Source organism: Malus domestica, chromosome 08 (assembly GCF_042453785.1).
Source record: "Malus domestica chromosome 08, GDT2T_hap1".
NCBI lineage: Eukaryota > Viridiplantae > Streptophyta > Magnoliopsida > Rosales > Rosaceae > Malus > Malus domestica.
The window spans coordinates 4,048,467-4,063,255 of NC_091668.1; the positions used below are offsets into that span (position 1 = coordinate 4,048,467).

At 43.9% G+C, this 14,789-nt stretch overlaps 1 protein-coding gene across 1 annotated transcript; it reads right to left on the reverse strand.

Annotated features, from left to right (window-relative positions):
• Positions 1–12,558: 12,558 nt before the first annotated feature.
• On the reverse strand, positions 12,559–13,546 carry LOC103440589 (L-type lectin-domain containing receptor kinase IX.1-like). Its single transcript, XM_070826798.1, has 2 exons — positions 13,411–13,546; positions 12,559–13,313 (listed from the first exon to the last, which is right to left on the reverse strand). Exons 1-2 carry the CDS (start codon positions 13,544–13,546, stop codon positions 12,559–12,561), a joined length of 891 nt encoding a protein of 296 aa, XP_070682899.1.
• Positions 13,547–14,789: the final 1,243 nt, after the last annotated feature.

Genomic DNA, 14,789 nt, shown 5'->3' on the forward strand with positions numbered 1-14,789 from the left:
TTATATGCAAGTTGTTTCTAGCAAAATCACGATGACAAAGCTTTCTCAACACTTGGATCTGATTTAAATATATCTTCAATGCTTAAATTAGATCCAAGTCCTAAGCCCGCAGGCATGTAAATCTGATTAGTTTAAAAGTCCTTGGCCTCAAGGCATAAAAAAGAACTTTATGTGGACTTAACCCATCCACGACAATCCTTGATAAACGAGAAGTCCGAAGTTACTGGGGGCGCAAGTAATCGACCTACCTTCTAGTTTTCTTTCTATTATATCATGATTATCATAGAACGCTTAGGCATGGGATGGACTCTAATGGAAAGCCTCAAGGCCTACACCTAAGGCCCCACAAAGGCATCCATTTGGATTCATCCTATTCAGCGATCTTAAGAGTCTAAGCATAAGAATGAACTCTGATGGGAAGCCTCAGGGCCTACACTTAAGGCCCCACAAAGGCACCCATTTGGGTTCGTTCTATTCCTTGGATTCGGGTAATCAGAAATATAATGGTTAGAAGACTCCTACAATCACAAGAATACATATGATGCGTTCGAGTATTGGTTTAGTTATGTATGGGAAGCCTCAAGGCCTACATTTAAGGCCCTACAAAGGCACCTGTTATAACTAAACACGGTTTCTTGGATACATATATATATATATATACAATGAAAGAACGACAACCATTTTACATCTGCCATGCTAAAGATGGCAGTGGCACGCCTGAGCACCTAAATGTTAACCTTGATTGTGAGCCTCAAGGCCTATACCTAAGGCCCCACAAAGGCACCTCTCAAAGTTAACTTTGTCCTTCTCTTTCAGCCTTGCCCGAAGAGCCTTGCCTGAAGAGCCTTGCCCGAAAAGTCTTGCCCGACGAGACTTGCCCGACAACGCCCAGAAACGAAGCAGAAGCCCGACAGCAGCCCTCAACCGGCGCCAACCTCCAGGGGAGCTGTGTGATCGTCGGCCAGGAAACATCCCCAGCGGAAATTCCTGCCACGAACAATGTTTTGGCACGCTCGGTGGGACTTACCAATCAGAAGATAGAGAAACGGATATGCCAGAAGACTTGCAGAACACGTTATTCCAAATGTTGCAACGCTTGGAGAAAGCCTCCACGAGCTCTAGAAGTGATATTGATGTAGTTCCTCCCAGAGGAAAAAGACGTAAAAACAACCAGCCAGACGGGATGGACGTGATAATCAACCCTGCATGTCCCCTTCCAGAGGCCCCTATAAATATGCTGAATATAACATGGGCGGAGAAGGGAAAAGGGAAGATTACAAGGGAAGAAGAAGAAAGACTGGCCAAGAAACCTACGGAGAAAATAAACAAACTACCCGTGTATCCAAAGGCTGCCATAATCAAGGGGATGGTTATGTGCAGTAAATGCCAGTGTGAGTGTGAGCTCGAGATTCCTTCGGCTGGAGTCCTCATTGATCACGAGTTAATCAAGAGGAAGGAAGAAGATGCAAGAAGAGAGGCCTGCGAGAGAAATAAGCAGGCAACAAGGAAGGACACCTCCCGAAGTGTTTTTCAACGCTTGGAAGGTGATTCCCAGCCCAAGGCTTTGTCAGAAGTGTTTCGAAACCATGAAGCTTCTGACGAGGCAGAAAAAATGGAGGCCACAATCCAAAGAGGTGCAGATCATCCTCAGAATGGCCAGATGAGGAGGAAAGTCAAGAGAACTGATGGGATAGCTAATCCCGACAGAAAAGGGAATTCTGCCCACCTCGGGCGGAAATGGTATGTAGTCGGAAAGAACGAACAGCCTACCAAACCAATGGGAGCCTCTATGATCAGGAGGGTTCAAAGGCAGCACAAGGCCTACATGAATTCCTTAAAAACCCCCACTACCTCTGAAACCTCAAAAACTCAAAAGATGGAAAGAGCAACATCTGGAGGTAGTAGCCAGCTCCATTGGCGAAATAAGAAGGAGGTAGAGAAAGCCAACAGCAAAGCAGAAGGGGTGGGGGATCATGTGCCGCAGAGCCAACATCCTGGGAAGTATAGGATCTTGAGAAGAGCTCAAGAAGATCCGATCATGGTACCAACTCCTGGATGGAAGCCGGAGCCTATTCACATGGGAACCGTTGCAAGACCACTTTCTCTGCCATTGGTGGATCCCTTTGGTGAAGTTCCAAAACAAGCTCTGTACGAGGGCATGGGTCAACTACAACAGGAGGGGATACCAGAACCTCTGCTTCCAGCCGATGCGATGGCCTGGTTAGATGAATTCATGGACCATATTGGGAGCAAGAAGGAGGATGTACTCGAGCCCAGTAATTTCCACATCAACATGGCGTATATATTATCCGCCACTTTTGGTGCCAGACCTGATCAACCTACTACTATGGAGGGTGATTACTTAACAACAGAGCAAATGATGGCACAAGTGAATGTGGATATAGCGGAAGAAGAAGACTTGGGCAAAGCTGAGCCCTCAGAAACATCCAAAGGTGGTCCTCTAAGGATTTACACAAATAAGATGGTGTTTAGCCGTCCGAGTATTTCGTTGGCCAACCATCTGAAGCCTATATATGTTTCAGCTCACCTAGAAGGTGTGCCCTTCAAAAGAATTTTGATTGATGGAGGAGCAGCGGTTAACGTGTTACCGACCAAGCAGATGAGGAAGATGGGGAGAGGTACGGAAGATCTTATTCCCACGGACCTTACGGTCTCTAGCTTCTCAGGTGCCATCACTAAGACTCATGGCATATTACCTTTGGAGGTGGACTTGGGATCCAAAAAGATAATGCTGGCATTCTTTGTGGTGGACTGCACCTCTACTTACGGAGCCTTACTCGGAAGAGATTGGATCCATCAAAGTTTAGCCATACCTTCCACTCTTCATCAACAAGTGGCGGTATATCATGAGGCGGGTGTTGAAGGACCAGGCTTTTGGGAGATAGTAGAGGCCGAAACACGGCCGTTCCTCCCCTCGGCCAATGTTGCGGAAGCAGGTTTCTACAATCCCAACGTAGGAATCTTGAAATGTTCAGGAGCTGATAAGAACGGCCGCCCTACCAAGGTGACGGCCCAAAAGCTTTTGGAACAAGGAATGCTCCTTACTAAGGAGGAGTGGGATAGACCCTGTCTCATACCAATTTCCCTACACCATCAATGACTGAACAAAAGAAGAAAGATCAGGTCATGGCAATCAGATCCCTGATTAAAATGCTGTTGGTATATGGGAAAGGAAGAAGACAAGAGAGGGAGCAGGAAGAGCAAGAATGGCAGGAAGAAGCTTCGACCAGCCAGCATGAAAATGAAGAGGAATCTTGCAGTGAAGAACTGGATAAGGCTATTCAGATGGCCGAGTGCATATATGATCTAGATGGGCCAGACGACTTGCCTGAGAGCCCAGAATTGGTCGAATTTTTATGTGCAGAACCTGATAAACCATCACCCGAAGTTCAGGATCCTTTGGAAGTTATTGATCTAGGCACAGAGAATGATCCAAGACCAATACAGATCAGTGGTTTATTAGGGGCCAAGGATCGGGCCAGGATTATTTGTCTCCTGCAAGAATTCAAAGACTGTTTTGCTTGGCATTACACCGAGATGCCAGGGTTAGATCCAACCTTGGTGGAACATAGAATGCCCATCAAGGAAGGATATAAACCGGTCAAGCAAGCACCACGGAGGATGTCAAAGGAGATAGAAGAAAAGGTCAAAGAAAAGATTGAGAGGCTAGTGAAAGCTGGCTTTATCAGACCAGCCAAATATGTGAAGTGGTTAGCCAACATCGTACCCATTTTAAAAGCTGTAACAAAAGCAGTACGATGTTGTGTTGATTACAGAAATATTAATGGCGCTACACCAAAAGATGAGTACCCCAAGCCTATGGCTGATTTGTCCATAGATGCAGTAGCAAAGCATAAAGTTTTATCTTTTATGGATGGAAATGCCGGATATAACCAGATAAAGATGGCTCCAGATGATATTCATAAAACAGCTTTTAGGTGTCCTGGTCATGTGGGGGCATATGAATATCTGGTCATGCCATTCGGGCTCAAGAATGCTGGCGCAACATATCAAAGAGCAATGAATGCCATTTTTCATGATCTAATCGGCCAAAGCATGGAGGTCTATATCGACGACATCGTGGTGAAATCTAAAACAGAAGAACAGCATCTAGTAGATCTCAAGCAAGCATTGATAAGGATGCGGATCCACAAATTGAAGATGAATCCAAAGAAGTGTGCATTTGGAGTAAGAGCGGGCAACTTCTTGGGATTCTTGGTGCATCAGAGAGGTGTGGAAGTGGACAAAAACAAGTCTCGAGCAATATTGGAGTCACCTCCACCCACCAACAAAGTGCAGCTTCAGAGACTACTAGGCAAGATCAACTTCTTGAGGAGATTCATTGCCAATTTAGCAGGCAAAATCCAACCGCTGACTCCTTTACTAAGGTTGAAAGATAAAGAGAATTTCGAGTGGGGGCCGACCCACCAACAGGCATTTGACAGCATCAAGGCCTACCTAACTTCTTCACCAGTGCTGGTACCACCTCAAAGGGGAAAGCCTTTGAAGCTATATATTTCTGCTTCGAAAAAGTCAATTGGGAGTTTGCTAGCTCAAAATAATGAAGGTGGAAAGGAGCAGGCCGTATACTACCTCAGCAGAATTTTGACCGAAGTAGAAACAAGATATTCTCCGGTGGAGAAATTGTGTTTGGCTCTATATTTTACGGCCAGCAAGCTAAGACATTATATGTTACCTTGTCACGTACACATCATTGCCAAAACAGATGTGATAAAGTACATGTTGTCAAAGCCTATGCTAGCAGGAACGATTAGGAAGTGGATTCTAGCACTGTCAGAATTCAGCTTTTAGTATGTACCTCAAATGGCAGTCAAAGGCCAGGCAATAGCTGATTTCTTGACCGAGCATCAGGAACCTCAAAGTGAGGTAATTAATATCCCAGGAAGTTTGGAGGTTACTAGCGTTTGGATCCCACCAAGAAGTGATGTTTCGGGCAAAGAAGATTGGATCCAGCAAGAGATAAGAAGAGTAACGGGCCTATGGATTACTCCTTGGAAGCTATATTTCGATGGATCCCACATTTAGAAGGCTGCAGGAGCTGGGATTGTGATTATAAATCCTCAGGGGGTTTATCATTATTACTCATTCCTGCTCGATTACCAAGAAAATACTAATAATCGGGCAGAGTATGAGGCATTGATTATTGGTCTGGAAATCCAGTTGGATTTGGGGGCAGCAGAGGTAGAAGTCTTTGGTGATTCAGAGTTGGTAGTAAACCAGCTAAATGGCGAGTTCAAGTGCAGACATATCACTATGGCGGGGTACTATATGGCAGCAACACAATTGTTGAGTTTCTGGGAATCCGAGCTATCGGTCAATCATATTCCTAGGGGATCTAACTTAGCAGCCAATGAAATGGCGCAACTCGCCTCAGGAGTGCCAATACAGGAAAGAAAGTATGGAGTAAATGTCGAGATTCAAACAAGAAACCTTCCTTCCATCTTGGATCGGGGGTTTAGTTTGGATGTAATGGTTCTAGAAGCCAAGATGGAAGATTGGAGGGCACCCATCATTTATCACCTGAAGGATCCTTCTTCACCTACAAGTAAGAAGAATAGACAGCAAGCAACCAAATATGTCTTATGGACGAAGAACCTTCTGAGAAAAACCCCGGATGGATTACTGTTAAAATGCTTAGGCCAGGAAGAATCCATGAGAGTGATGGCCGAAGTACATGAGGGAATATGTGGAGCACATCAAACGGGGACAAAGATGAGATGGCTACTCAGAAGGTACGGTTATTTCTGGCCCGACATGGAAAAAGACTGCAAGTCTTATGCCCGCGGTTATGAAGAATGTCAGAGGCATGGACCTCTCCAACACGTGCCTTCAGTACCTTTGAATCCAGTGGTCAAGCCTTGGCCGTTCCGAGGATGGGCGATGGACTTCATCGGGCAAATTTATCCAGCTTCCAGTAAAGGGCATACTTTTATAATTGTGGCGACGGATTACTTCACCAAGTGGGTGGAAGCATCAGCAGTAAAATCCGTAACTTCCACCGTAGTCAAGAATTTTATCGAGACTAAGATCCTGCACAGATATGGGGTGCCCGATACTATAGTGATGGACCGTGGGCCATCTTTCATTTCAAAAGAAGTCGAGGAGTTTGCAAGCAAGTATAAAATAAAGATGATCCAATCCAGTCCGTACTACCCTCAGTCAAATGGGCAGGCCGAAGCTAGCAACAAGATCTTGGTCAACATTATTAAAAGAATGGTGACAGATAGTCCAGAAAAGTGGCATGAGATGTTGGGGAACACGTTGTGGGCATACAGGACTTCCAAAAGAGCGGGGACCGGCACAACTCCTTATGCTTTGACGTTCGGGCAAGATGCAGTGCTCCCCATGGAGATCAACGTTAGTTCCGTAAGAATTCAAAACCAATTTGGGTTACATAGTACAGAATATATCGAAGCTATGTGTCAAGGTATTGAAGATCTGGATGCAGCCCGAATTGAAGCCTTGAACCAGATTCAGGAAGGAAAGATAGCTGTTGCCTGAGCTTATAACAAGAAGGTGAAGGTAAAGTCTTTCAAAGAGGGAGATTTAGTATGGAAAACAGTCCTCCCTCTGGGAGCTCAGCTTCGGGGTTTTGGAAAGTGGAGCCCGACATGGGAAGGTCCTTTCATTATTAGTCAAGTCTTGAATAAAGGAGGATACTACCTAGCGGACCTCGAAGGAAATAGGCAGAAACATCCCATTAATGTTAGATTCTTAAAGAAATATTGTCCTACATTATGGGATGTTAGGGATTGTTACATTGAAGAGGGGGCAGAGTGAAGCAAGCTTCGGGAATCCCATATGCAGTGTTTTTGTTCATCAAACATTCAAAGAGGGCAGAAAGACAGAAATTGCTAAAATAGTATTTATTTCATGTTGGCAAATTGATGAAATTTACAGAGTTCCAATCCTATCTATTACATTTAATTCTCTCTGAATATGGTGGTGTCTTCGACTGGTTTCCCGACGTCTTCATGGATGGAACCCAATCGGGTGATCGGGTTGTGCGGCCAACATGGGCCTGGTAGAGGATCCTCCAACGGGGCTGTCACCATATGTGATGGTGAAGTCTGATTTATCACCGCAACTTGCGGGAGGACAAACCATCAGAAGGAAGCCGCCTGACCAGGGGTGTTGGAGATAGAGGGGCGGTCGACCAAGGGTGTTGGAGATAACAGTCATCAGTTAAAACCTCATTTTCTCGCGAAAAGGGAGTTTTAGGAAACTCCACTCAAAACCTAAGGAACCCATTTCTCAGTTGCTAAGAGAAAACAAGAACCCTCAAGATGGATAGAAGTTGAAGGCCAGAGCCAAAGGAAAGTTGGTGGCTTTGTATGAGAAGTCCCGAGCTCGATTTTATAGAGCTCAAAGGACAGTTCAAGGGTCATGAAAAAAGCAAGGGGCACCGGAAGCACCAATTTCCAAGGACGGATATGCATGCATACGGGTATTCAATCAATGTTGACACTTGAGATTCCAACCTTCACATTAATTGAAGGGGGCACTGTTTGGATTAAAACTTGATTTTTGGCCCAAAGATGGAGTCGGCCCAAAAGGAGGCCTGGAGGAATAGAAGATCAAAGCCCAGCCGAGACCTGGGAAGGCAGGAAAGGGCCTTTTCTGACTTGATACAATTCACAAAGGCCACTTGCCTACCTACCCAAAGACCAAGTGGTGTAGACTGATCAGACTGCACAGCCCATAAAGTACTTTATGGTGGCATTACATGTAATAAAGCTGATGAGTCATCACCCTCAGACCGCATTCGGGCAAAGCTGTTGCTACAGAAGCCAAACCGAGTAGTCTATAAAATGAGGAAGAGAAGACAGGAATAAGGACACTCAAACAAACAAACAAAAGCACAAACTCTGCTCAAAAAGCCAGATTTGCCTTTCAAAACGAAGCTGTAGTCAGCCCAAGCTTTCATCCCCCTCGGGATAATCTTTTCTCCTAAACTTTGTAATAGCTCTGCTACCTTGTTCAAACTTGTTGTAGTATCGATTCACCCTTTTGTATTCTCCTTTCCCCTCTCCACCTAAGCTTTCAGACCTTTGACAGAACCACAAAGATAGGGACCTGCAAGACGATCAGCCTTAATTGATAAGGTTTAATCTTGCCCGACCTGCTTTGTTCTGTCTTTGTCTTTTCTTTCTTTAAAGTCTAGCGATATGTTGTATGTTTTTAGTTATATGCAAGTTGTTTCTAGCAAAATCACGATGACCAAGCTTTCTCAACACTTGGATCTGATTTAAATATATCTTCAATGCTTAAATTAGATCCAAGTCCTAAGCCCGTAGGCATGTAAATCTGATTAGTTTAAAAGTCCTTGGCCTCAAGGCATAAAAAAGAACTTTATGTGGACTTAACCCATCCACGACAATCCTTGATAAACGAGAAGTCCGAAGTTACTTGGGGCGCAAGTAATCGACCTACCTTCTAGTTTTCTTTCTATTATATCATGATTATCATAGAACGCTTAGGCATGGGATGGACTCTAATGGAAAGCCTCAAGGCCTACACCTAAGGCCCCACAAAGGCATCCATTTGGATTCATCCTATTCAGCGATCTTAAGAGTCTAAGCATAAGAATGAACTCTGATGGGAAGCCTCAAGGCCTACACCTAAGGCCCCACAAAGGCACCCATTTGGGTTTGTTCTATTCCTTAGATTCGGGTAATCAGAAATATAATGGTTAGAAGACTCCTACAATCACAAGAATACATATGATGCGTTCGAGTACTGGTTTAGTTATGTATGGGAAGCCTCAAGGCCTACATTTAAGGCCCCACAAAGGCACCTGTTATAACTAAACAAGGTTTCTTGGATATATATATATATATATATATATATATATATATATATATATATATACAATGAAAGAACGACAACCATTTTACATCTGCCATGCTAAAGATGGCAGTGGCACGCCTGAGCACCTAAATGTTAACCTTGATTGTGAGCCTCAAGGCCTATACCTAAGGCCCCACAAAGGCACCTCTCAAAGTTAACTCTGTCCTTCTCTTTCAGCCTTGCCCGAAGAGCCTTGCCCGAAAAGTCTTGCCCGACGAGACTTGCCCGACAACGCCCAGAAACGAAGCAGAAGCCCGACAACAGCCCTCAACCGGCGCCAACCTCCAGGGGAGCTGTGTGCTCGTCGGCCAGGAAACATCCCCAGCGGAAATTCCTGCCACGAACAGTACTAACCCCCAAGTTTTATGAAAACACATATATCATGATAAACATAGGTTTTCTGAAACCTAGCATGCCGTGTACTGTCTCAAATCATAACTTGTATATATAATAATCACTAGTGAATGTCCAATATAACCACCAGGCCCCATGCCGGCTCCCCATCTTTGAGCGGACAGTCAGAGGAAAATTACCCCCAGGCCCCTTGCCGGCTCCTCATCCCTGGTCTTAAATGCCAGAGGAAACACACTCCAGGCCCTATGCCAACATCAAACCTTCGCCCGGGACGGACCGGAATCTATCCTTACGTCCCGTAGCGGAAAGGACTACTAGGTAAGTAAAAAACCATAAAACATATATATATTGAAAAGCAACTTCATAGTATAAAGTCATCCATCATCTATACTATAAAGAGGTGTTCTAAACATGTTCTAAATATCATATCGTCATCCATCAGATATTCTATAAGAACACAGGTTATAGGAAAATAGTAATAATTCAATCTAGCCTCAGTAGGCATGTTATCTCAAAGCATTTCATAAAACGTAATCATTAAATCATGCTTTTCATGTGTGCATTTCTACTATCAAAACATGCATTTTTTAAGGGGTCCACTCACAGTACTTAGCCGTCGAAGCCGCGCTGCTAGCGAAGACAGAAATGTCTTAATCAAAGCACCTAATCACATAAAAGGGTGCATTAAGTCAAACTCTACTCAAACGACTTAATTTGGGAAAACGGACTTCAGAAACAAGTCCAGAACGTCGAAATTAGACTAGGAGAGGTCTCGGATGAAAACTTGAAAAGTCAATGGTCAAAATCAACGTTGACCGATCAAAGTCAAAGCAACGCTGACTCGGTCAACGCTGTCATCCATCAGATATTTTCTAAGAACACGAGTTATAGGAAAATAGTAATAATTCAATCTAGCCTCAGTAGGCATGTTATCTCAAAGCATTTCATAAAACGTAATCATTAAATCATGTTTTTCATGTGTGCATTTCTATTATCAAAACATGCATTTTTGAAAGGGTCCACTCATAGTACTTAGCTGTCGAAGCCGCGCTGCTAGCGAAGATAGAAATGTCTTAATCAAAGCACCTAATCACATAAAAGGGTGCATCAAGTCAAACTCTACTCAAACGACTTAATTTGGGAAAACGGACTTCAGAAACGGGTCCAGAACGTCGAAATTAGACTAGGAGAGGTCTCGGACGAAAATTTAAAAAGTCAGCGATCAAAGTCAACGTTGACTGGTCAAAGTCAACATTGATCGGTCAATGTCAAAGTCAACACTGACCGTCGACTCGGTCAACGGTCAGACCGTGTCAAAGTCAACGGGTCTTGGGTCACATGGGTTTGGGCCGAACCTAGCTGGGCTTGGGTTTTGGGTTAGACTAATGGGTTGAATGCCCAAGTTCTAATTGGCCCAAAGGCTTTAAGCCAAGGGTTTTGGGTTTGAAAAAGGAACGGGGCTGAAGGCCCTATTAGGAACGGCCCGAAGGCCTTTTACATTAAAACAATTATAAAATAAATAAAACAGAAATGGGTTTGGGTTGGGCTCGGCAGGAAAGGCCCAAAAGCCTTGGGTTTGGTGGGTGGCCAGACCCAATGGGAGAGAAAGCCGGAATTCGGCCGGAAAACTACACAAACTTTAAACGGCCATAACTTTGTCAAAACTCAACGAAATCGAGTGATTCAAAAACGGAAATCATAGATCTCGAAGAGACGAAGAGAATGGTACCTCGCACGACGTCTAGCTCGCCGTGGTTTGGCTGGAAAACGCTTCGAAAGCCACTGAGGTCGCCGGAAACTGGGTAAGATTCAAATGGATATAACTTCTTCAATATTCCATGAAATTGGGCGAAACAAAAAGGAAAGTTGTAGTACTCGGCGAGACGAAGTGATTGATACCTTTCACACCGGCCAAATCGCCGTTGTTTGGCCGAAAATTGGCTCGAAAGTAGTCGGACGCGCAGGTGCTGGGTGTGCTTTCCACCGAGCCGATCTCGTTCCAAAACCTTAGAAATCACGAGTATAACACTTCATAAATCACACCCAAGCTTCAATCTACAACAAATAGAGGTAAACCCAAAGCTTACCTAACCGGAGAAAATGAAGAAGCTCGCCGGAGGTTCCTGGGTTCCTCCGTGTCTCGCAGCGACGAAAGAGAGAGAGAGAGACGACAGAGTGATGATGATGATGGAGGTGTTGCACGCACGGGGTTGGTGATGGGTGTGTGTGCGTGAGTGTGGGTGTTGGTCACCAGGGAGGAGAGAGCACAGAGAGTAGAGAAGGAGAGATAAATGAGTGTGAGGGAGAAGAGAGAAGAGAGAGAAAGACTTTTCAGAAAAATAAAAGGAAAGGGAAAGAGAACCGGGGGACAAAACAGGGGGTGGGCCCCTTGGGCACACCATTTAAGATCCAAAAACAATTTTAAAAGCAAGGTAAACTCAAACTTAGTAAAAATATAATTTAAATTGGATGTGGGTGTAACAGAAAGTATTTCGGCAGTGGTGTTTCAAGCTGAAGAACCTTCATCACTTGTCCCGTGTTTGGCCTTTCATTGCTGTTTGGATTAGTGCACTACAATCCCACTGGTAACAAGCATTCCATTTTATTTTGATCAAAACACATTTCCAGTCTTTCATCCGCTGCATTGAAATTAAGAGACTCATAATAAACAGACGGATGAACGAATTACAAACTACGAATATTATTTTATTAAAGTGCGAACAAAGAAACAAGAACGCCGAAATGGTTACATACTGAAGACTACAATATTTTGACTAATTTATTTTTTCATACTAAACTACAAGTTATATTCATAGAGTGCAAACAGTCTTTGCTCCGACACAATTTCATGACTCATTTTTTGATATTTTTTATTCCCAAAGTTCATCTGGACTGTTCCGCTCTTTGTATTACAGAAACTTAAAAAGAAGAGAACGTCGCCAATATATATCATTCACTTCAAAATTGTTTTAGATTTCATAAACATATTTAGAGGACTAAGCTATGTTATTCAACTAACAAATTTAATAGCCCAATACATATACACAAAAGCGCGTCGAAAACACGAAAGAAGTACTAGAACCCTAAAACTAAGATGAAAAATTCAGACATTATACATCGAAAAGCATCAAACTATTAGCCATGTAACTTGGTCATCGCAGATAATTCGCATCCAACAATTTTATCTCGAGCTATCAAATGCACTTGCTTAATTCTAAAACGATAAGTAAACAAAAGAGATTCAGATGATATTGTACATCGATGTAGCTTAGCGGTTTTAAATTTGATGACCCACTGGTTAGAAACTAGACGCTAAAGATCATTGAGAGGAACCAACTGGTGCTGAGGCAGGAGTGGAATGTCATGCATATCAGGTGGAAGTTCCGGAAATGGTGCTTCGAGCTGAAGAACCTTTATCACTTGTCCGGCTTTTGGCTTTCCCTCGCTGTTGGGCTGACTGCACCATAATCTAACAACTAACAAGCATTCCATTTCATTTCGGTCAAAATCCACTTCCAATCTTTCATCAGCTACACATAGAAGATTTCCAGCAAGGTAGAGTTGCCAAACCCAACTCACAATTGGCAAGTAAAACCCCCCATCACAGTAAGTCCTCCTTCCACATGCAAGTTCCAAGGCGACAACTCCAAAACTAAACATGTCAGATTCTTTACTGACTCTCCCTCCGTTTGCATATTCAGGGGCAATGTATCCAAAAGTCCCTACCACCCCTGTTATCTGAGTCTTGAACTGGGGATCCACGAGCTTGGCAATCCCAAAATCCCCAAGCTTAGCACTGAAATCTTTGTCTAACAAGACATTAGCTGATTTGATATCCCTATGAAGAACGCACTGCTCTGCACCTTCATGTAGATAATGAAGAGCGGAAGCCAAGCCTAAAGCTATCTTGTACTTGAAATCCCATTGCAATGTTGTTTTCGAGCCAAATAGATGCGTATCCAGGCTGCTGTTTGGCATGTATGAATAAACAAGTAAGCATTCGCCTTGCTCAAGACATCCGATGAATTGCACCAGGTTTCTATGTATCAACCGACTTTTTATCTTCACTTCATTGACAAAAATTCCCTCATAGTGCTCAGATTCCGTGAAGATTTTCTTCACAGCAACCTTGCAGCCTAGGTCTCTTATAGTTCCTTTATAAACCTGCCCTAAAGGCTGAACCTCCGTGACCTAGCCTTCCGTCATTTGCAAATCCATTGGTGGCTGCAACTAGTTCTTGGTAAGAAAATCGTTTTGGCAACGCTAGTCTATGAATATCCGAATTTATAGAAGACACCATGTTTGTACCATACTTGACCAATCCCGAAACTACTGAGCATCGGTCAACGTTATACCGGCAAGAACCCAGAAGAGCTTCCCTTCAACTATGAGGCCAATCACAATGCGACACGTGTCGACATCAGATACCAATCACAGCGCGACACGTGTCAACATCAGAAGCCAATCACAACACGACACGTGTCAATGTTAGAACAAAACTAGAAACTTTCTTCTATAAATAGGGATCATTCTCCCACAATAATCTCTAATGTCATTTTGTACTAAACTATTCACTAGAACTCACAAAATGAGAGCTTGAACCTATGTATTTGTGTAAACCCTTCACAATTAATGAGAACTCCTCTACTCCGTGAACGTAGCCAATCTGGGTGAACCACGTACATCTTGTGTTTGCTTCCCTGTCCCTATTCATTTACGTACTTATCTTCACTAGTGATCGAAGCAACCAAGCGAAGGTCACAAACCTGACACTTTCTGTTGCACCAAAGTCCTCGCTGATTTTGTGCATCAACATTTGGCGCCGTCTGTGGGAAACGACACTTATTCCCACTCTCTTCAGCTTTGTCAAGCTGGTTTCCACTGCTCGTACACTCTCTTTTGGCCAAGCATCTATCTCCGACATGGGGAGCGAAAGAAGCCATAGCACACAGAATGACATCCTCATTGGACCTAGTATGAAGCAACGAAAGCAGGAAGGAAATAGAGTTACTCTTCAAGCTAAAGTCGATGAGTTAGAAGCTCAGAACAACAAGATAGTGATGAGGAACGAGGTTCTTCAAGAGCAGTATGAAAAACTTTTTGAGATGCTTCACGAGGCTAGGCATGCTCAAGCACACAAGCTCGTCGCCCCTGCTGAGGTCAACAATCATCTGAATGCCCCCCAACACGGAGGGTCACCGATATCCAACACGGACATCCCTGATAAGGATCGAGCTACACATCAATGTGATAATCAACATGAGACTTCTCTCAACCCAGCTGCTTCAACCCGAAGCAAAATGAGTAGAGGAAAACACCTCCTCACAGAAGGAGTGGAATGATCAAAAGTCGTCTATCGCGATTGTCGAGACTTCCTAAAGCAACGTCGAGAGAATCCCATCCACATAAGCTCGAAGATCAATGACCCAAGAGTTTCTGAAAGACTCGGCCCTCTCCCACGACCCAGGCCAGCAGTTAATCTAGGGAATGGGCAACAAGTCCCAGAAGAACATGAAGGTACAGGGGCCTCGGAAATGTTCCGA